The following is a 24,055-nucleotide window of genomic DNA, read 5'->3' on the forward strand; positions in this document are numbered from 1 at the left end:
ACAGATAAACGTAACGACTATGAGGGAAGAAAAACAATGTATTTATTATCAAGTTCCCGTAATTTCCTGATTCATAGCTAGCACTCTCCGCAATTCTTGTGGACGGGGAAAAAGAGAGAAAGAGAATCGTGCAACGTCGAAGTCGATAGTTGTAATGGTTAGTTGCCATACGCGCGCGCACGTACACACGCAAGCTCGCGTACATCTTTATATAGCTTGTCGCGGATTATGTAGACCCGCGTTGGAACATGTGTTCGTTATATCGCTCCGACGGAGTTAGTAACTCTTGGCTAAGGTTTCCCTCCGTCTCTACGCGTCGCGACGAGGTTGGTAGTGGTTGTGAAGTTGCTCGGAGAGAGAGAGAGAGAGAGAGAGGGTTTGACTATGGGGGTGGCGGACTTCCACGTACGTTGTACGTTCGTACTCGCACGCGCACACCTGTGCACTGGAGCAGCGAGCGAGGCAGAGTATATGTATGTATGTATCTACGCTACGGGTAAATATTTCACGTAACTACGCTCCCACGAATTAAGCGGCTTAAGTGGATTAAGAGACGGGCTAGTCATCCGCCATTGTCGCGTCGTACTTTTCGCGCATCGACTTGGCACGATCGTGACTATCATTAGACAGGCTAATCGAGCGTCGGATAAATGTCGACTATGATTTCTTATTTCCATTCCTTTTTCGCAAAGTTTCCCAACGATTATTCGATCCTATCTGTCGAATATTTTGAAACTCGATGGAATAAGACGTGTAAATCGATTATTTCAAATAACAAAGTAAAAAGTACCTATCGGTCGGAAAGTCTACGATACCAAGAATTTATTCTTTACCGCGATGCTTTTATATCTTTAACGGATGTAATTCATGATAGAATTTACGACGCACGTCAACGACGACGTTTTCTCTCGCTATTTTGTTCGTCGGCTAATTGCCGAGACGATCGCACAGGTGTGCACACAAGGCGTGTCGAATAAGTTCAAGGACCGAACGAACGATTAAAGCGAGAAGGCCGTTCGATCGCACCTCTTCAAACTCCCTAGGCTATGTTAGTCGTTGGGCACGTAAAGATAGACGATACTGCAATTTCCTTGGATCACTTTCTTCGGTGGATACACTTTGCTCTCATAAAGACTTTTATAAAAATGAACGGATTACATCGTAAATAGAACTTTTAATTCAAATCGAATAATCGACGAAACGTAAACCTTTTTATATATTCTTTGACGAGCAACCATAACCTTGTCGCAATTCTTAATTCACGTGGAAAGAAACTTCCATCCGACGAAGAATCTCATAACGAACCGTGCGCATTTCCGTTTGTTTGCCCCGAAAATTGTAATGACGAGAAGAGCCTTTTTCGTGTCCTAGAAAGCAACTACCTAGAAAATCGACGTTAGCCAAGATAAACTGGACCATTCGCGAATTCATCCAAAATGCGAACGAAAAGAATCAAAGTCGGCGAATCTCATGGACCACGATAAGAACGTAGTACCTGAGTTTTTCGCGCACGTCCAACGAGAGAAACATTTGCGGAAATGACAAAAAAAGTACGAGAAGAAAAGAAGAAACTTTTCCAATTTTTATTCAACGAATTTTCAAGAAAAATGAAAGATTATCGTGGAACCAATAATTATTTCGACGAAAGCTACGATGGTATTTAAACCAGGTTACTACGTAAAATATCATATAAGAGATAACAAGGAACGCAACTGACAAGGAAAGAAAAAGCAATGAATCTTCCTTTCGTCGGGGATACTTTATCTTCAGCAGATAGAGCCGATACTAAAAAGGACCTTTAAGGTTTATCTTCGGTATAAAAGACTCGGTTTGCTTTAACCGATAAGCGGCTAGCAACCATCCCATATTAAGACTTATTCCTCGAGCCACCGAGAAGATGCTCCGATAATCTCGCACGAGCCGAGCTAGCTTCGTTCGTTTTCTCTTTCGCTCGTTCGCAGATACGTTCTTGCGCTAATAGAAATAATACGACGCGCTGAAAGTAAACAGGTGTACGGTAGCGGCCGGTTAATACGCCGTGCGGACGTAATATACGGCGTTGGTGGTGGTACGTGGGATAAACGACGGGCAACCGGGTGCAGAGCGAGCGTGCATTTGCCGTTGAGCGTGTAATTTAACGTCCCGTGCCGGTTCCGCCTCTTCCCCCTACCCCTACCCCTCGACCTCCCTTTTATCCACCACACCGCAGGCCACACACACACACACACACACACACACCCCTTTCAACCCTCGTGCTCGCTCTCTCGACTCCTCCTCTTCCGTATCTCTCGAATGAAACCGATATCGACTGTCTCGACGTTACCTCTCTTCTGCCCTTCCGTCTTCTTCTAACGAACCGAGGAAATTCGATGATCGCGGTCATTTTACCAAGGTTCCCCCCTTCCCTTCTCGAGAACAAAAAAACATCCTCGCGAGAAACAATTTCGAAACTCGATAGAAATGCGAGATGAAGAACGAAATTAAAATAGAAGTTATAAAACTCGACGTATGCGGTAGGTACGTGTGTAAGTAATAAGATAAATATATTGGGGGAGGGAGGAGGGGGAAAGAAAAATGGAGTAACGCAGCGGACATATCGATTTGACGTGAAATAAAATTCTAGCGAAAACATCACGTTGATTTTATATAATTCTTCCGGACTTTGTACACATTCGTACGTTTATTAGGTACGATAGATCAAATGATCACTGAACTATCACATTTTATGTTTATAAGATTGGTGAGTCGGTAAAGTTTAAACAACGAAAGGGATTTCCCCGTATGTTCTATTATTATTGTTTATCGTATCGTACCATTATCACCGTACGTACACAACTCTGAAAAGTTCGACGTAGCGACTAAAAGGCAAACGCGTTGCGCGTGGAAAGAGAGGGTAATTAACGTACGGTGGATGGACGTTATCCGAGGGTTGGCATCGTCGTAGACAACATCCGCTCGTATATCAGCACGAACGGGAAGCGCCTACGGGAAGGATGCAAGGGCACTGCGTTATAACGAACTTTCGCGGACGGACTTCGGCTCCACTGACCTGCCAATAATTATCGACGTTAGGTACTACACGTACTGATAGAGTGGCTGGCACCTGTTTACGAGAATCCGTCTCATGCATGCACCAGAAACTCCATCCGTGATCGGAAAGCGGCCCAACTCGAAATTGCAATTCTGATCCCAGCGGAAAGTTCGCTCTGGCCGATCGAAAATTAATTAAGGAAAAACAAGTTCAATTAATTTACGTCCGTCGACCGATGTAAAAGTAATTATCGAACGAACGAAAGAGCTCGGACGGACGCTTGCACGGCTTCCTCTTCGTTATTTTCTATTATAATATTACGCAAGATACAAAAGAAGAGCCTCCTAACGAATACGTTTGAGATTTTACCTCGGCCAATGATGAAACGATTCCTTTCTTCCTCCTTTCTTTCTTTTTTTCTTTTTTTTTTTTTTTTTTTTTTTTTTTTTTTTAACAAAAACATTCAACTTTATAAGATATCCAATTCGGCTTCTTTTTATATAGACTTCTATTATCTCTCCCTCCTCTCCCTTCACGTAAAGAAAAAAAATAAGTCACGGAAACAACGTTTTCGTATCAGAGGCTGGCACGCGTTAGCGTGGAAACATTTCAAAGTCGAATGTACGCGAGTAAAACGTATACAACGTGTAAAGAAAATATTTTTGTTTCAATCAAAATGGAACGAGTATCTGCTTGTACCTCTCACGTTATACTCGTATTGAAAGGGGAACGTGGAAGAGTATTTTATTACCACGTGGCGGATAATACTGAATGTGCTCTACTTCCCTCCTCGTACACGATGCGTATGTACCATTATAAGGGTACCTGGGTCGTGGATACCCCAGCTATGAACAGTCGGCTACGAGCAACTCAATGTGTGACGTCATGAAGAGATGTTTTGTTCCTATATATTGACGTTGTCCTTTCGTGCTTGCTCGTTGTAAAACGAGTCAGTGTTTACCTTGTGGATGAAAAGGCGAGAGAAAGACAAAATGGAGCTTGAAACGTTGCCTTTCGTTATATACCGTCATTCTAATTATCGCTACTTCGATTCGTTCGATAAAAAGGAAAAAGCCATTGACATATAAACGAATACGCGCTGATTGCAACTTTCTTATGCACATTATTAAATATCTATTAATTTTTTACATTTTATTCAATCGATCAATGCTACTAACCAAATCACGTTTTCATCGTATGTCTGATCGCTTTTGAGAAAAAAAAAAAAAAGGTGTATACATTAAAGACAGAAAATGGATTCGACCTCTATTTTCGCGTATAATGACATATTCCCTATTCGAAGAAAATAAGAGAGGATGGCCCGAAACGAAATACGACCTCATATCGTTGTTGCTTGTTAGCTATAACGAGCCAAGCTTACGTATATTCGTTACACGCTTAGGGATTAGCCACGCTAGATAGAGTGGAGAGAGAGAGAGAGAGAGAGAGAGAGAGAGAGAGAGAGAGAGAGAGAGAGAGAGAGAGAGTAAGGGAAAGACTATTATGTATACGCGTGCGCACAAGTGCATCGGTGTACCAAGTGGATAGAAGCATCTGTTGAATAAGGGCTCGTCGATGGAGGCAGAAAGAAAGAGGGGGAGAGAGAGAGAGAGGCATAGACTCATTCCGCTCTACTTACTGAGTGATCTCGCGGATTCAGATGCTGTATATCTGTCGATGTGAAGAAAGTTGAAGCGCGTTTCGATTCGCTACTCTCTCGTTTGTATCTCTTATCTTTTTAATATTACACTAACCATATTTATTTATCGCAATTTTGAGAGTATCCTTTCTCGTAGTATTTTAACTAACAACCATACTACGTCTTATTCAACGATCTAATTTTCTCGGCTATAATTACAGTTTATTAGTATAAATGTTATTTATATTATTAGAATCTATCTCTTTTTTCATCTGCGTACGAGCGAAACTACGTTTACTCCGAGTCATTATTTTCGTCGAGTCTCACTCCACTTTATAATCCATAGACATTTAGAAAAGGAAGCGATGAGAAAGACAAAGAGATTGAGAGAAAAACACAAAGAAACGGAGAGAGAGAACACGATTAAAGCCGCGGTTACGTTATATTCGTATTACCAACGACTAATTGCTTCGTCGTGCTCGACTTTTCTGCCAGCGTGACGAAGCAAAAAGGTGTCCCTTCCTCCCTCCTCCCTCTCTTTCTCTCTCTCCCTCTATTCGCTCTTTACTTCCGTCGCAGAGTATGCGCGAGGGAATATACTCCGTTTGTAGGATGTATGAGGAAAAAGGAGGAAAGGAGAAAAAGGGGACAGAGAAAGAGAGAGAATTGCTGTAGGTAGATACGTACGTATGTATTTAGTGTACATATACTATAGAAGCGATGCTCACTGTGTATTCAGAGCCGCGGTAGAAATTACACGTCGATTCAGTTGAAATTATCGTGCATATGTACGTCCGTGTCGTACGGGCACACACCCATGAAACAACACGTATGCGAGCCCGTTTAAAGTTAATATTTACGGACGTATTTGCACAGAAAACGGGGATCCTTCCGCGGTGACACAGCTCATCGTGCTTCGTTAAACGTTACGGATATCGATGCGCGTGATATTACCACTGAGAATAGATAATGCACGAGCTTCCATATTTTTGATTACGCATCTGCTATTCAAATGGAAGTGTGTTATAAGAAAATCTCATGAAAAAATCACAATGTTATCTTTCGTTTCATCGCGTAATACAACGTACGCGTCGATTCAACAACTTTTATATCAATGGACAAACGTTCGAAATACGATCTTTTTCTTTCGCTCGTAGTATTTTAATTTGGAATATCTTTTAAATTGGAATAGGTGGAAAATAGTCGATGAAACAAATAGACGCTCGATATTCTCCAAATATTTAATAATTTTTTTTCTCTACTAACTCGATAAGATCATCTTGAGCATAGGATAATACTGCACCATAATATTCCATCGTTTCGAATAATAAACCTAGAAATGTTATCCTTCCAACAGCGTTTCGTAAAAACCGTATGGTGTAGACATTTCTATAACGCTAAAGGCAGAGTTGAACCCACGAAAAATACATTCGTGAATGCGAACGAGAGAGGAAGCTCAGCCAAAACCGAAATATCTTTCCGATTCGATTCACCGTTGTAAATGGAACGAAATAATCTTCTTTTTTTCCCCAACAGACCGAAACTTCGTTCTGTGCAATCTCCCTGGGACAACGCGTGTAATTAGATGAAAAGTCAATATTCCGACGAAAATGGGAATTTATTTTTCTACTCTACGGCATTTATGTCGACGCTTCCGCAAATTATAAAGCAAAAGTACATTTTCGAAATAGTCCTCGAAATGAACTAATTCTAAATAATTCTAATTCTAGATTATCCCGATACCGACTAGTTGAAGAAAAAATAAATTTCCAATACGAAAACGTAACGCTATCAAAGTTTTTTTTTTTTTTTTTTTTTTTTTTTTTCCGTAAAAACCAAACTGTATCGCGTTGATACCATATTAATTATTTTATAAGAATGTACCATGCATACGTTGAAATATAGGAAAAATCACGAGCAGAGTGGACTTTTGCCTGGTCCTTTAATTAATATGGTATATTACAAAAGCGTAAAAAATAGTTCAGGTTTTCATTTATTTATTTTTTCTTTTTTTCTTTTTTTCTTTTTCAAGAACGATGTTCACGCTTAATAACTTCACATAGCAAAGGAATGCATAGCAGCGTTTAAACGGCATGTCACACGAGAAAATGAGAACCGTCGAAAATTTAAAGCTACATTTCTAGACGCAAGAAGAACTACGTTGAGACTCACATTTGCGAATGGTCCTGTTGTCTTGTATCAGCAAAACCTATGAAAAATCTATGAAAGTGCACTTGCATACGTAGCGTTTTCATACATATTTGAAAATCGACGTTACCACTTGGAGATTGTGCGAATGCATAATGGATTTTCGATTTAAGGGAGATATTTTTGTCTAATATTGTTTAAAATGAATTTATACTATTTATAGACAAAAACAATATTATTTTAAAGCCGTTTAAATTAAGATAAAAATAATAATAATAATAAACATTTGCGCCACGTATAAACAAAATAAAATATCGATCTTATAAAATACGTAAGATCTTGAATCAACTGAAAGCAATGACTTCGTAGGGACACCGGAGCAAATCCATGACGTTGCAGATCGCTAACAATGATACAAGTTGATGAGCAATCAGAAATACACGATGGAACCAATCGATTCTGTTGTCAGGGGCCACAACACGCATATGGTCGAAGGCAAATGAGTCATGTATACTGGACGCGAAACACGCGACGCGTTAATATTCCAAGGGTGAACCAAATGGAAGAAGATTTCGTCGATTCGATAAATGCACGAAAGTTATTCTTGCTCTTTCCTTATAGATTTGCGAAAGACGACGATGTTGTTATAGACAGTATAATATATACAAATGTGAAAGTTTAATGGAAAGACAGAAATGGCCAAAGTGTTTCTCGTTTCGATAAGTGCGGTATATATTACTCGTATACGATAAGAGAAAACTCGAGCGATTTCAAAAGCGTAGAAGAGGATCGAATAGAAATATCATAAGTAACAAATCGAACTTCTTTCTTCTTCGAACGCGATACGATGTTTCCGAGGAGAGTTTTTCGCACGGCGAGCAAAGGGGACCCCACCAATTCGGTTTTACGAGGAATGAGAGGTAAAGAAGAGAGAGAGAGAGAGAGAGAGAAAGGCAGAAAAAAAGAATGAAGAAGGGCGAAACCCGAAACCTCGACGGTCCGCAATCTTTTCCACGAGCATTCTCCGTTGGGGCAACGTAAGCACTTTTGCGAGGGAAGTGAAGTGGTTTTCCTCGCGTGCATAGCCAGACATCGCTCGTGGATTTCGTGCGCAGCTAAACCACAAGCCACATCGTTTCTCGTCGCAATAGGCATCGTTGCGTTTTTCAACGTCCCCTACGCATTTCCCACCTTTCGTCAAGAAGGATCGTTTCTCCCTCGATCGGAAACTATTCGTTTTTCACATTTTTTATTTCAATCCTTTGAATCTTCGTCGCTTCAATCGTTTCGACTCTCAACTTATATTTTAACGTTTACATAATATAAATATAAAAATATAGATAAGCAATGTTAACAATTAAGTAGCTATTCTCGAGGAAATTTCAACAAAAAATCAGCGAAGCTATCGGTTAACGAGCAAGCTGTTCGCATAACGTTAGCTTTGTTGTAAGTGGTGTCGTTTGAGCGCTACGTAGAGATAATTGTCGGTGGATGAGATAATAATGGACCATGATGGAAAATGTTTAATCAGGGATAGATGATATGATAATAATACGAAGGCCGCGTAAATTGAAAGTTAATTAAAAAAAAACTACCATATTATTTTGGAACTCTTTGTTCCTTTTTTTGTGTTTACTTCAGTTCCGACTTAAAAAATTGTTTGACCGAGCATTTTTCTTCTTCTTTTTTTTTTCAATTTTGCAACAGCGAAAATTAACGAAAAAGAAACAAAAATATTTTTCCTTTTTTGATCGTCGAACCTAATTTAATCAGTCATTGAAATAGTCATCGATAATATACTTACCAAGTAATAACAAAAAGTCACAAAATACACAAAATTCCGAGACATATCAACATTTCTTTCGTTAATAAGACCGACAAAAAATAATTTCATTAGCGCAACAATGCATATTTGTGGTAGGACTGTGATTAAAACCATACTAATTCAGGCGAGTTCGTTCTTTCCCGCATTGAAACAACTGCGGCTGCAGTTAGATCGCGACGAAATTCAATGTGCGATATGATCAATGGTCAGAAGAGTAGATTGGCTGTCTCGTAAAGCGAGATATCTCTCTCACTCTCGCTCTCTGCGAAATTTTGCGATTAATTTAGGAACAATGAAAAAGCCAATCGAAGCAGGAAAATGAGATTCCACGGCACGGTAAACGCTGGTGTGTAAGCCACTTTCGTTTCGAAATGGTTATTACGTTCTTGATATACCGCGAATTCTTCGATTATCCCTCTTTTAAACGAGGAGAAAAAAGAAGAGAGAGAGAGAGGAGAGTGGGAGAGCAAAGAGGACGTACAAATCGATTCGACTATTACGAAGCAAAAGTAATTACATAACCGATTATTCTCCGCATACAACTCTGGCTATTACCAATGTACCACCATACGTCATTGTTCTAAACAAGCTTTCAACTAGTACGACCGGTTTTGTCAGTTAACGTCGATCCAGAAAGCTCTACTAAATTGTGGTTATGTATTACTTCAGTTAATCGTAAGAAAGTATAATTACACTGCGATTGGAGTAAGAAATCCTTTATTTAAGACGAAGAAATAAATTTAATTCTATTATTAAAGAAAGGATATAAAGAGGAGTAAAAGAAATTAAATGTAACGTAAATAATTTTTCGAGTTTTTCGCTTTTCCGTGACTTTCGTAAACTTTCCGGTGATTTGCGCACTCTCCGACTTGATCGCGGTTAAGCAAGCTTTCCTTAGAAAACTTTGACGAATACGATGGCGACGGCGAAGGCGGCTTGTGGGGAACTTGGAATTAGGCCAGACAGACGTGCGTGCGTTTCTGTATCCGTACACACTGTCCTTTCGTCGACTATGAATCATTCAGCTCTTTTGCTCTCCGCAATATCCAATCTCCGTCCACCGTTTTACATTCTGCAAATTTACATTTATTTTCTTTCTTACTTTCTTTTTTTAAGCGATCGTAAGTTTTCTTTTCGTGGATCGTATATCATTGCTATCGAAACTAATCCACGATATTTAATATCGGCTTATTTTTGTTTCGATCATTCCAAAGATTCCCCAATATATAGGGAAATGAAAGGAAGAGAGAGAGAGAGAGAGAGAGAGAGAGAGAGAGAGAGAGAGAGAGAGAGAGACAGACAGACAGATAGATAGAAAGAGAAAGAAAAAAAATAACAATTTTTACCAGGAGAGAAAATCTTCTCTATAGCTTCTTCTTTTTCTTTTCTCTTCTCCCGTGGTAAATCATTTCCCGGTCGCAGGATCGTTAAGTCTCCTCGTCTAATTTACCGAGTTAGATAGGAAACCCTTCAATGTCTCCCTTCGTGTTCCAGCCTTCCGTTCTGTTCCGATCCTTCCCCGACCGTCGACGAGCATTCGACGACGGGGCAAAGACGAAGGGAAGACGAGAACGACTACGAAATTTCAATTTCCGAAGCGAGTCGCAATGTCGAGCATTATCGATGCCGTTACGCGGAATTGCTTGGCACAAGCTCGCCTAGCCGGATGTAACTTCCCTTCTTTCTTCTCCATAGTGTTTCTGTCTCTTTCTCTTCCTTTTTTCCTTCTTTTCTCTCCGCTTCCGTCTCCTTTTACACTCCCTTTCTTCTTTTCTACCAGTCGTTGAACGGTTGGCCCTTTCTCTTTCTTTTGTTCGACATAATTCCACATCGATCACCAACACGTGATTCTTTATTGTCCAAGAAAACAGACCAAACAAAGAAGACCATCTTACGTAATTCATATATGTATATATATATATATATGTATGTATATATATACACACACACACACGACCAATTTTTGAGTAATGTTAGATTATTTTAATGTAGTTTTCATCAATCTACGATTATTTACTCTTTAAAATCCTCCTTGAAGAAAATTGAAGTCAAGATGAAATACCCACGAGCACGGAAGACGATTTTGCCCACGAATATTTTCTTTAAAATTTATTTAGATTTCCGAGAAAAGAAAATAACGATAACGAAAGAGAAATTATATTTGACCGTCATTCCGCTTATCTAACACCAATTCACACGCTATGATGCAGAAACGAAAGAATTTTTGTACATATAAGCACGAAGAATTATAAACGATAACAACGCAACTCGTCCGATCGACGAGTTTTTCTTTTCGCGATGATTAATCTGCTTATTCCGATAAAGTAATACGAAATCGTTACATAATCAGTTTATATAATTATATTCGAATTGATCGGATAAATTTGACGCATCGATGGTCGCATTAATTTGTCCAAAATATAAAATGATTTAGTCTATTGATTTTTCACTTTAAGATATGTATATACGAAGTTTCATTTTATTTCGTTTTTAGTCTTAAAACGATGTCATTAATGTTACGAGATCTTCTATGTTGACCGAGAGAAATAATATTGACGACGTTTATTGGTTTTTATTAATTCAATATTAAATGTGAAATATGCGAATAATCTCACTTGCAAAATTAACCATTTGTACCGCTTTGTTTTCGTATCAGAAATTTAGTTTAGATAACCTACCGTAAACATTTTCGAAATAGGTAATGCGAAATACGAATAATATGCATAGGACAGAAATAAATTAAGGTCGCATGCACGTCGAAAGGAAAATTTCATTTATTTACATATGTATATATGCTCTTCCATTTGACTTAATTCGTAATAAATTCAAACCCATAGATATACGCTTTTTCTAGGCTACGCGCTTTTTTTTTTTTTTTTTTATCATCTCGGTAATTTTTCAACAATTGTTTTTGTCTAATTAATCGAAATGCGAGAATCGCAGAAACAATAGGAAGGAAATTTTGTAAAGTGCATAATTCTTTTATTCCGTACAAGAAAAGAAATAACTTTGAGAAGACAATTCGATGCTTGTCCTTTAATCGTCGCGTCACTTTTAGTTTCGTTTTGGCATATCGAAAAAATAAGAAGAAAACATAGCGATTATAGTGCGACGTTTTCTATCGTTGCCTCGTTTCTACTTTTCTGCACATCCCGTTGTTCTCATCTCTATTTTTCTCTTTCTATTTCACTCTCGCTCTCGTTCTCGTTCTCTTACTTTTGCACAAGCGTCACGTGTCGCCATAAAGCTACGTGCCAGTAGAAACAAAGGATCGAGACTCGACCCTTAGACAATTTTTCGCGTGAACAAAATAGAAATGTGAGTCAAGGATTTGGCTGTAAGAAACTAACAATAAACGATCTGTCGAAGCGAGAAAAAGGAAGAGAGACGAAGGGAGAGAATCGAAAAAAAAAGACTTTTATGCAACGAAGCGAATTACGTCCTTTACGGATAATCCTTCGTATACGTCGTGCGTTTATATGATATATCGTATTTTCTACTGATAGTTACAAATGGATTTATGCCAAATTGACAACGGTTGTCGAATACACGATCGATGTATCGTTATTTTTCATGATAAAGCAAACGAATGACGGAAAGAAAAGCATCTAAAAATCGACGTTCGGAAATGCAAAAGATGATAAAGATGACGACGACGATGACTAGGAGAACGTAATCGTACGTTAAGAAGGCTAACGGCGATGTCAATATAAACAGTTGACCGTCATTGAAAGAGAGACGACGTGCGCTATATATTAGCAAAGTCGCCATTAATAGATATTATGCAAAGGAACAAAAGAGAACTGTTATCGAGCATTGGTACATCGTCGACACACGTCGAGTGAGAAATGTCGGAAAAGGCGAGCACAAAGGTAGAAACGTTTTCTTTTACGTGGTCACACGCAGGTGTTCGAGGACGCGGTATGTCAATGATGATCACTACGCGAAAGAACGTATGAGAGACAGACATGTTATTCTCTCGATTTACGTTTGATGCTTTACAACGACGAACGATGTTCACACGAAGGAGAACTTTTTTTTCATTTAAGTCATTGAGCTATCTCTAATTTTAGGTTAACGATACGTACTATTTCTGTCTCGTATTTACTCAAAGAAATTCATTGGAAGGAGCTTTGAATATCCAAAAAGAAAAAAGGAAAAAAAAAAAAAAACAGAATAAAAAGCCAAAGAAACGAACAAGAACGTACGCGTTATCTCGCACGAACCAGATGTTCGAGGACGCATTATGTTAATATGGTATAAATGCGTTCGATCTTGGAGCTGTTGCTCGATCGGAACGTCACGATTCACTTAGCATACGTACGAGAAAGAAAAATACGAGTTTGTTTCAACGCATAGAAAGGAATAAAAGTAACTCGTGGCGATATGATATAGAACGTGAGAACGTAGTCGTTAGTCTACATGGTGGACAACGAATTCAATTAATAGTAAAGAGGCGCGAGCGTGCGTTTTCACCGAAGTCAGCGTGCATACGTAACACATATTTTATTGTCCGTGCATGTATACGAAAGAGAAAAAAAAAAAAAGAAAAGAAAAAAAGAAGAATTACAAATGCGACTGGAACCAACTCGAAAAAACAGAGAGAACGAAGAAATGTCATATGTATGAACGTATGTATGTATGTATGTATGTATGCGTATTCGCAACATACCCGATGACCATAATAACGATCCTCAAATTTTCCACGCTCGTCCACGCTTTTCTTTCTCTTCTTATCTTCTCTCTTCTCTCTTCGTTCACTCTTGCCAACTATCGTCCAGTTGAAAACACGTTCCACGATAAAAACACCGCGTCTTTGATCGCTGCTCGCGAGCCTCGGGTCAAAAGGCGAGGCTCACGAACGGCGACGTGAACGACAACATTGACGACACCTCGAGTTCTCTCACTTTCGAAAACTATCGAAACGAAGAGGACTCCCTTTCCAGTTGTAAAATCCTTTTCCGAGAAAATTCAAAGTTCCTGTCCGTAATAGAAAATGAAAAGTTTAGATCGCCCACGATCTCTTTTCCCGAAGAAAAATAATAAGAGGGAGAAGAAGAAGAAGATGAGTACTCGAAGGTTAAGTAAATCGTAGCTGGAGGGGATGACGATGGGGTTGGGGGAGGGGGGTGAGATGGTAGAAGCGTAGACGGTCTCTCTTCCGGTGCGAACAGGTGGGCACACGCTCGCGACACGCTGCGCGCCGCGGAGAACACGCGAGTCTCGTGAGGTACGAGAAAACGACAATGAGAGAAGACGCACGCGTCGCGACGGCTTGACGTCGACTAAGGTAGATCGGTCTCGGCTCTTCACGCCACACACCCCCACCCCCATGCCGCGCCAGTCCGCGCCAGGCGCGTTCGCCGTCGACGCCGCGACGACGACGACGCCAACGGCAAACGCTCCCGCCGGCGCTGAGGGCGCCACCAGTTTTCATATCTCTCTTTTTCTCCTCTTCCTCTCTTTCCCTCGTAATCTCTCTCTCTCTCTCTCTCTCTCTCTCGTTCGCTCGCTCGCTCGCTCTTTCTCTTCTATCCCTTGCATCATTTCTTCGAGATTAGCGCGCGATTTTCTCCTCGCCTCGCACTTTTCTATCGAGACCTCGGACTACCGACACTTTTCTATTTACAAACCCGATTTCATCCCTTCCTTCGTCCCTCTTATATTCACTCTTAACAGAAAGCAAGGATTATCTCGTCTTCGTCTTTTATCTGTATGGACTTACTTTCGAAAGCTCGTGACATCTCGAGGAAGATCTTTGTGATTCATTCGGACCGAGATATCTGATGCAACTCTGACTTATGAAGCATCGATTCGAAAAGGAGATAGCGTTATATAAGTTTGCTATAAATATATCATGATATAATAGTTATGTGTTTTCTCTCTCATGCGGGCCAAGAGAAATTATGCGCCACTTTTTTTTCTCCTGTACAAAGAGTTCCTTTAATAAATTGTTTCGAGTAAACGCGCGACGCTGAAGCTATTAGTGCTTTTTCGATAATCCAAGTACGATCATTACGATGCTCTCGCATAACACACAGAGTGGCGTCTATGCCTCGATGGTGGACGGCCGCACGCGAATGACCTCGAAGATCATTTGTCATACTGTCGCACGTTTGCTAGTTAATGCGCCGGTCTGTAGTACGCTTGCGCGCGCGTCCACACGCACGTTCTAGTTCCTCTCGTCGGGACCATTCTTCTTGCCGCAATTTTCGAATTATAACGCTTCGCTGACGCACTTTGGCACGTGCCTCTGCGTACGTGAAAATAATAAACACGATGATATTTGCGTGCCTTATATTCTTTATTTTGCTCTCAAGGGAAAAAAAACTGACAAGTGGTAGATTATCTCGCGGGAGAAAGAAATCGCCGTCTCGACCGCGACTGGCTTCCTCGAATTTGATAAAGTTCAATTTTTAAAGAACTCTCTACGAGTCCTAATATGCGAAATATCAATGATCATGGCTTGACGCCGTTCGAAAGAAATTCAATGGATTTAACGAGGAGCCGCACTTTCGCGATCAAAACCGTTTCAATGGTCGATAATTAACTTGTTCGAGATCGCACCGGGACAATATTCACCCACGGAAGTTCTACGTTCGCCCAATGCAATAAAGTTTAATGGCGATTACGTCATATACGAGCTATCGTTGAATTATCGATTTAAACATTTCATCGATGCACCATTGAGCTTTGAATTCTCTCAAAGTTTATATCCTAGATTGTCTATATTTCATTGGCTTATTTATTGCAATCGATCGTCAATCGAGAAAAACAACAATTATTAAAAATTGTTAAAGTTTCTCGAATGACTGTGTTTAACTGTTAATACATACTCCGATATAACGTGGTACTCGATATAACGTTGCTTCGAAGTACGATCGGTTTTATCTTCAATTTCCATTCTATATAGTCCAATTTGTATTAAACAAATAATATTATATTGCGATTAGCGATATTACGTATAAACTAGAAATCAACGGTATCGTCGTAAACATATTTTCTCGACGATCGAATGCACACATGCCTATCATGTGGTTATCTCTTTTACTCTCTAGACACGGAAAATGAGAGGAAAAACTTTAAAAACTCGTCGAATCGTTCAACGTTCAAGTTTTGCATAAACTTTGAAAAAAATTATATCTCAAGATCGATAGATCACATCAAGGCCAAATGAGTAAACTACTCTGAACTCTGGGAATTGGATCAAACGATCGACCGATTCCAATTTATGTCGTTTATTACAATAGCACGCTGTTCTCGTTCGCATAACGATCGAACAAGAACAACGAGGAATCCTATGAAAGAGAAATAGAAACATAGAGACGCGAGAGAGAAACATACGGTTTATAGGAGGCACCGAAATTAGCGTTCGCCAATTATTGGCGGCAACACTTTATCGATTTCTTATTGTTATCGCTCGTAAATTAATTAAATTAACAATTACGATTGGCACCACGGGGCAAACCGTGCTCGTAAATAACGTTGCCTATGTTATTCGCGTGTGCTTACATTTGTGCGTACATTTATACATCGTACATATGTACGTTCGTACGTACTCACGTGTATACGTACGTATTCACGATGCGATATCCTGGAGCATATGACAATACGATTTTCTTTCTTCTTGCAAAAAGGCGAACGAGAAGCGTGAGGAACTGGAATAGGGATGGGGGTAAAAGAAGAGGACCGCTAGGGAGAAAAATATACGCGCATTTTCAAGAGGAACGACTCTTAAATTTATACGAGTGCTGGAAAAGTTAACGTACAGGCAGGTTCAATGGTCGGAATAACAGGATAAATAAACGAGAAACGTAGTATAGGAAAACACTGGTTTATGATACTTTACGGTCGTAAAGTGAGTCACTTCAAAGCAAAATATAAAGCGTCTATTCGAGTGACCTTTAAAGTCTTCTTCTTCGACACGATTGCTTGTTTATTGGCTAATGTATCCGTGAACTCTCCTTCCCTTTCCTTTTGTATATCTCTTTGTCCTTCGCCCGTGATATCCAGCCAGTCGTGTTGCTTTATTTCAACCGTACGGACGTACCGACCGTCTTGCATTAACGTTAGATTTACACAGGGTAAAACCACGAGACTAGAAGCGCTCGCTACGCGTGGCGTACGTTTTAGAGAAATATGAACTTCGATTCACGAGGGAAGACGGAGTCTTGCGGCTCGGCACCGCACTCCCTTGTTACTGCTTCGTATCGAGAGTAATCGAATTTCGAGTTGCGGTGTGACTCCGACGGAGTTAATCCGCTGATTAGGCGCTTAAAATGTTTCAATTGGTAAGACAGGATTGTGTACACGTGAAACGACTAATGAAGTGTAAGTACATATGTAGATATGTGCGTATATATCTCTAAAGTTTTTTTTTTTCTTTCTTTTTTACAATCGGCATTAAAAAGTTTTCGAGTGTGTGTCCTGCTTTCTATTTTTCCGATTGTTACTGCTATGTATGCACTGTAGATACATTTAATAACGTCACTTTCCGTGCGCGAGTTCACATCGCATATATTGCAGTTTAATGACCGAGTCCAGATTACATCGGACGACGTACATGGGAACAACCGATATATATCGCGTATTGTGGTAAATTTACACTCGCCCTGCACTTTGAATATTATGCACGTGGATATTTAAAGTTCTACGTTCGAATTGATTCATCGTCACGAAGTATACTTAATTAACACGCTTCTACCGTCGCGATAATAGGATTTTGAGCAACATCGATCATTGCCCGCTGCCCGATAGATCATCCGATAAAATTTACAATATGAACGGATCGACAAATGGGACATCCGAAAAATATTATTTACGATGTTACGGGAGATACATATATACTTGTCTGTTTATCTAAATAGAATTCAAAGATAGTTCAACGTTCTCTCACGTTGAACCATTGAAATCTTGGATTTTTTCTTTGGGACGCTTTAAAAATCCATTTGAGATCGAGCGTGGATCATCCTTTCGTCGTTGACGCGAAAGTTCCAGCTACAAGAGAAAGAAACTTTTGGAAAAGTTTCTTACTTGGAACGAACCGGCCACTGGCTCTAGGGAATCGAAACTTCTGGTCCTCGATGAAAGAGCTGTTCGAAAGAGTCACCGTGACGTTAGAAAAATCCATCGCTTGTTTATCCGTTTCTCTAATAAGACCTTATAGCTCGATATTTCATTCTCAATTAGAGAATACGAGAAAACACTCTTTGTGAAAGATATTTCTCTATTCTTGTCATCCATTTCGTTCTCTCGGAAGCTTTCCAAACTCGATGCTGGATTGGCAGTTATCGAACAAGAATAAATCATAAATATCTATCGAACGAAATACCGAGCCTAGAGTTTATGGTATACACGCGATTTTCCTTGTTTTTGCTTTCTTTTCTCTCTCTCTCTCTCTCTCTCTCTCTCTCTCTCTCTCTCTCTCTGTTTTTTTTACGGTTCGGACGTTTTACGGTTCGAGGAAACAAGTGGAGCATAACGCCCAACCGAAAATTTAGTTTTCCGAGGTTACCGATGTAAAGAAAAGCCAACGCTATTATTAATTCGTTGTTTGTTGAAAAAGTTCGAAATAACGATATATATTTCGTTGTATACCCAACGAAGAATAGTACTTACCCGTCGGAAGTTGTAGAATGGAGCCTGGAGCGATGCGTTCCGCGTTTTAATTGGATTCCGCGAAAAGTTTGCGAACTCTTGTAGGTAGAACGCTTATGTACGATACATAACACAAATAGTTCTTAATATTATCCTTAGATTTATTCTATCACACGAAACGCACATGCTGTAATAGAAATCATTATTGAGTTTGATGACGTGATTACGGCAATAAGAAAATTTATTTCGAGAAGATGGATTATTTTTCAACAAACTCTCCAACGAGAATCTCATTGTCAAGTAACGACAAGAACTTTCTGCCCGCAAAATTGCAATCTCGCGGTAATCCATGACACGATACAAGCAACTACGCTAGTCGTCTCGGTAACTAAAAGTTTTGCGTTGGTCATCGGCTATTTCTCTCTCTCTCTCTCTTGTCCTTTATCTCTCTTTGAACTATATTACAAGAACGTACACTGCGTCATAAAGTTTCCACTCGATCGAGTGTCCGCAAAGTATGCGCCTGCGCACACATTCACGAGTCTGACCATGAGACTCACGTTTTTACAGATACTTCATAGCATGTTTGGCTGTTGAACACACGGCTTGGAGGGATGCTAGAGTTCGAACTAGATCCGTTCGTTGCATTAATTAATCCTTTCCCTACGTATTGGACAAGGGGACGTTGCAAAGGAACAAAAGATTTCCTCTTTCGTTTGCGAGAAAGAGAACGAAAAAGAGAGAAGAAAATAAAATAAAAGAGAAACTTCTTTTTTGTTGCTTCGTACTCGCTCATTCGCTTTATCAATTCGTGAATCATATCGTCTCAATGAACTACACATTTATATCTTCCTTATAATAAAGACGATTTATATTTATTCCTTTCAATGTTGATTCTCGATTATTCGTAAAAGAATTTGTAATCGAACAGCATCGATATTCTTAAGTACAATCGTAATGAAAATAAACATATTCGTTTACGTTGAAATTTATATGCAAAACGTAAGAGCAAAGTAATTTATCGATATATACTTGTCGAATAAGTAGAAAGAATATCGTAAAAGAAAAAAGAATAGTTTCTTAGGTTAGGTAAAATATACGAAGCTCAAGACATTTGAGGTGTATCGGTTTCCGTTGCGCGGAACTTTGAAATTTCAACTTTGCGTGAATATTTATCTAACGTAAAATATTCAAAGGGATGAAAGAAGAGTGAGAGATAAAGAGAGAGAGAGAGAGAGAGAGAGAGAGAGAGAGAGAGAGAGAGAGAGAAAGAGAGCTCAGGAGGACGAGATATCTCGAGGAGCAAAAAGGTCGGACGCATATTTTCGCGAAATGTATGTGGGTACCGATCGATCTCGTTTGTTCGACAAGAGCACGGATGGCGATGTTTGTTGTTCACGAAGGAGAAGGAAGGAATCAATACCGTGAAAAGTATGAGGAAGATCACGAACAAGGATACTCGATCGTGCACGTATACCTATCGACAGGTAGGACCGCTTAATATTTATGACGTCTTTCTCTGAGACAACACGCATTTTAATAACTCTTTTTTTTTCTCATAACGATTTTCTATCATGACTCATATCATCGGATAAAGATAATAAAGATGGTGACAAAATAAGAGAAAAGCTTAACGCTATGAATAAAGGAGGCATAGATAGAAATGAAAGAAAATAAGAAGTGTTTCCTTTATCGTCTTGTTTTACTCCTCTTTCTGCGTTCGATTTTGATAACCCATCTCTCTCTTCAGGTGCATCAACCTTTTCTAGTCACACACGGTATACATTTCTCTTTCTATGTTCTCGTTAAACTTGGCCAGAAAGTATCGAAGTTTCGTGAGATGTTGCATCGCGGAATGAATCGAAAACGCTTTTTAGCTCTACGACTGTTTTTACGCCAAGCCGTTCTCTCCTCTTCTTCTCTTTCATTTTTCTTTTCTCGATAGTCGGGAGAGGTTGGTTCGTAAGTGCTCGTGAAATCGATCGAACGAGCCAGCGTCCTTCTACGGCCCTCTCTTTTCCCTTCGTACCATCCCCTTATTCTTCTACTCGAGCACTCGCATCGCGAATTCGTCGAGGACTTGGTACTTCTAGCGCGATGCGTCTCGGTAACGATGCCATGTCGGCATCGTGCTCGTGAATATTTCATACGCGATTCCGTCCGCGGATTTTTCAATTCGAGAGCGCTCGAATGCGTGAAATGTGCCGTTCGAAGCCCGAAACCCTACCGATTTTATTTTATCATTCCATCTTTTATCGTTTACTCTATGTTCTTTTCCATTTGCATCTCGCTCGTCTATGAGTTTGCAATTTTGTGACTTTAATCATATTATTACTTTTTCTCATTTTATCGTATAAAAATACAATCTAACGTATACTTATACATTTTACTCTACGTGGATGAAATTCGCGTAATCGATTCGAACGCGAAGACGTTTATATCCCGATCTTTCATTCTATACGTTGTTGGATTTAAGAACATAGTCTCTCGGAAAGGAATCAGGATATGGGCGATTCGCAGCCGAGACGCGTCGCGTTTTTACGGAAGCGGATTTCGCCGAGATGGAAGAAGAGGTAAATCCTTTTCGCGAAGCAGCAATACGCTGGAGGAAGGAGAGTAACGAGAACGTCATTGGTGTAGCTGCACCGAGATGAGAAATTAAGTGAACCGTGATAGATCGCATCACGTGGTAAAACGTATGTTGTGGATGCTTAAGCTCCTCTCTTCTCTCCCTCTCTCCCTCTCTCTCTCTCTCTCTCTCTCTCTCTATTTCTATTTCTTTTCTTTTGGTTCTTAGAGCAGTCAAGAGAGAAAGAGAGAGAGAGGGAGAGAGAGGGAGGAAGCATCCATGATGGAAAATAATATTTGTCCTCGGGGATGCGACCGCAGAGAAGCGTGCTTTATCGTCTTCGACGAAGTCGCTGAATGTCGATTCTTCCGATCGTTCTTGTCCGAATGACTTCGGCCATTGTACAGCCACGATTCTCTTCGTATTCTCGTATAACGCCAGCACCGATAACGTTTTACGCGACACAATCTAGTTCGAAGATTTTTCCAGCGAACGATACCGATCGAAGTACTTTACCGTTCGGAGGAAAGAGACAAAGAGTGAGTACTTTCGTACATGGATATTTTAGAAATGTGTATGATTTAAGTTTGCGTCATTATATATAAACAAGTTAGAATATTTATTAATAATGCGGCTTAAGCTTATATTAATTTCATGCGCGAAGCGTATCGTTAATGCATAGAAAATCAGAATTATTTTATAATCGAATTTGGAAGGAATATCGAAATGAAAGTAATTATATTCGCATTTGAAATGAATTGCTTATTCGGGAAAATCGATTACAACGAGATTACGACAACTCGTCAGTTTGCCGAATGCAGCTTTATTTATAATAATCGGCATTGCTCATGTTTATATAGAACATGGATGTAATTTAATTTATTATTTATCGACGATAACGAATACGAATAATGCTATTTTAGATTTACAAGCAATACAATAAGCTCTTTTCGTTTTTTATTTTCCTTTTTTTTTTTTTCTTTTTTTTTTTTTTTTAATGCTTTTCATTCATTTTCTCATCGACGATGTTTATAATAGCAAAACAATCGATCAAAAAACTTTGCGAATGGTAAGCTATTCTCTTTCTCATTTCTACGAGTTTAGAATCGATATTTGTCAACGTTGAATTAAAAGGGTTGTTCTATCGAGGTACATATTCCATCAGCGTGGATCTAATTTGTGACAGTCGAGATGTACGGGCAACGAATCACTTTGATGAACTACATAGACGTAACGATTCCGCATAGGTTTCCTTTTCTTCTCATCTTTCGTAATCACGATGGAATTATTCGATGAACAAACGAACGATGGGGCCCCTTTGGGTATTTGTACGAAAGTCCTTTCATCGTCGTACTCGAAGAAGAAAAAAGAAAGGGAAGGGCTGACGACGCTTCTAATCATATATCGTAGGTTCACAATTTTAAAGGACTTTGATATATCTCGATAATCTCATCATTTATCCAGATATATTACGTTTCTCGAGTACCACGGTTTTCATTCGTCCGTTCGACTCTTCGCGATTTTTCAATTTTATACGACGATCGTTCGATGCGAAAAGTTTCGAAACGATCGTTCACGAATTGGAAAGTGTCTAGGAACACGATTACCTACGCTCGTCGTTGTCATCGTAATTTTCTCTTCGATCATTGTTCCTCTCTTCTCGACTTTTAGACGTTTCGCGTCTCGAATTCAAGAGAATTCGTAGAGCTGCGTCGGATTCGGAGATCTCGTCGTTTCTCTTTAGAGAAGTCTCCATTGGGATTGGTCGAACTATTCGCCGATCTATTAGCAAATTAGCAACAATGTACGAGCAATTAACGATGTCTGTACGCGTATCCAAAGATCAGTGTACGCTCCCGCGGGGAACCAGAGGCTGATTCGCTGCGGTCGTGGAAGTAAATCTGCAACCGCTATCGAGTTTCGATACGAGAACGAACGAACTAGAGAACGAGAAAGAGAGAGAGAGAGAGAGAGAGAGAGAGAGAGAGAGAGAGAGAGAGAGAGAGAGAGAGAGAGAGAGAAAGAAAGAGAAACGGACAGATATAGAGAATAGAGGGAAAGAGCAATACCTCGGAGATTCTAGGCCGAATTAGTATTTAATAGTGAAAGTTTCGTTCCGCAAGAAAGCTATCTCCTTCCGTGCCGTTCCTCTACGAAAGCGTCCGCAGCTTGAATTCCGTTGGTCGTTGCACTCCTCAGTCTCTTTATCTTCCTCTCTCTCTCTCTCTCCTTTCTCTTCGTTTTCCTTCGTTTCTCTCGGGTTACCCGTAGGAATGCTTTTCGAAAGAAAACGATTCTCCAAATAACGACCAACCATTATTCTTGAGACGACTTTCTATTTAAGTCCTGCCGCGAACTTCCAAACGATCGTTTCGTTGCATTCATATTCGGCTAATTGCAAAAGTTTCTGCTGCTTATGTCGATCATGACGACGAGTCTTGAAAAAACGAACTTGACCTCGTACGTTCTTTTCTTTTTGTTTTTTTTTTTTTATTTATTTATTTGTTTTTTCTTTTTTTTCTGTTTTTTTTTTCTTTTTTTTTTTCTTTTTTTTCTTTTTTTTTTTCTTTCGCTTACTTTTCCTCGTCGAAAATCCATTCCTCGTTTATCCACAAAGGAGGAAAGTATCGGTCGTTCATTCGAGTCGGGATATAAGTAAAAGATGCGAACCGTGGGACAAGCATATAGTGAAACTTATCAAGCATTACGTATGCAAACGAGGTCAAAAGTTCAGCGCATGTCGACTATCTCACTGGAATGTTTCTCTGCCACCTATTTTTACTGGCATGTTCGTGCCCGCTTCGATAACGGTCATCCGTATGAAATACATCTATCGCGAATGCTTATCAATTTACTTAGCCACGGATAGAAGAGGATGTGTTCTCGGTAAATAACGAAATTTCTTTAATGCGTTCTCTTGACCAATTCGAATAGGATCAAATCTTTGTCATTTTTTTAAAACATCTCTTTGATTTATTTTTCTTCCCTCTTCGATATCTTTTTATGCTTTTCTCTTTCCTTTTTTCTTATCTCACGTTATTAAACGTGTAAGTATCTCGTTAGTAAATGAAAAAACGAAGCAATAAGTACGTTCTCGTCTCACATTTCGTCATCTCTCTTCTCAGGAATCATTAGTAGTTTTTATGAGTGAGAGTCACATTTCTGAGGACAATAACGATGACAGAACAAGTCATAGGAAGGGCGGTGCAACACTTTCATATACCACGTGTAATGCGATCGTGTACG

At 39.6% G+C, this 24,055-nt stretch overlaps 1 protein-coding gene and 1 long non-coding RNA gene across 29 annotated transcripts in view; one reads left to right on the forward strand and one right to left on the reverse strand.

The window, feature by feature from the left end:
• LOC124432323 (CUGBP Elav-like family member 1) overlaps positions 1-18,604 on the reverse strand; it is a 264,155-nt gene extending 245,551 nt beyond the window's left edge. For 10 of the 27 annotated variants that reach the window (XR_006944228.1, XR_006944227.1, XR_006944226.1 and 7 more), the window contains exon 1: positions 13,316-14,046. Coding sequence is in view for 18 of the 27 variants with exons in the window: in XM_046981189.1 (XP_046837145.1) it covers positions 13,316-13,326 (11 nt within the window). In the remaining 9 variants the exon portion in view is untranslated. Of the gene's footprint in view, positions 1-13,315; positions 14,047-18,261 lie in introns of those variants that run through there. The other 17 variants (XM_046981184.1, XM_046981202.1, XM_046981204.1 and 14 more) reach the window with 10 other exon arrangements.
• LOC124432332 overlaps positions 1-24,055 on the forward strand; it is a 204,220-nt gene that overhangs the window by 49,597 nt on the left and 130,568 nt on the right. Inside the window, exon 1 of one of the 2 annotated variants that reach the window (XR_006944229.1) lies at positions 15,945-16,974. The exons of the other annotated variant lie outside the window; for it this stretch is intronic. This is a non-coding gene — a long non-coding RNA (uncharacterized LOC124432332). Of the gene's footprint in view, positions 1-15,944; positions 16,975-24,055 lie in introns of those variants that run through there. 2 annotated transcript variants of the gene reach the window in all.

Source organism: Vespa crabro, chromosome 24 (assembly GCF_910589235.1).
Source record: "Vespa crabro chromosome 24, iyVesCrab1.2, whole genome shotgun sequence".
NCBI lineage: Eukaryota > Metazoa > Arthropoda > Insecta > Hymenoptera > Vespidae > Vespa > Vespa crabro.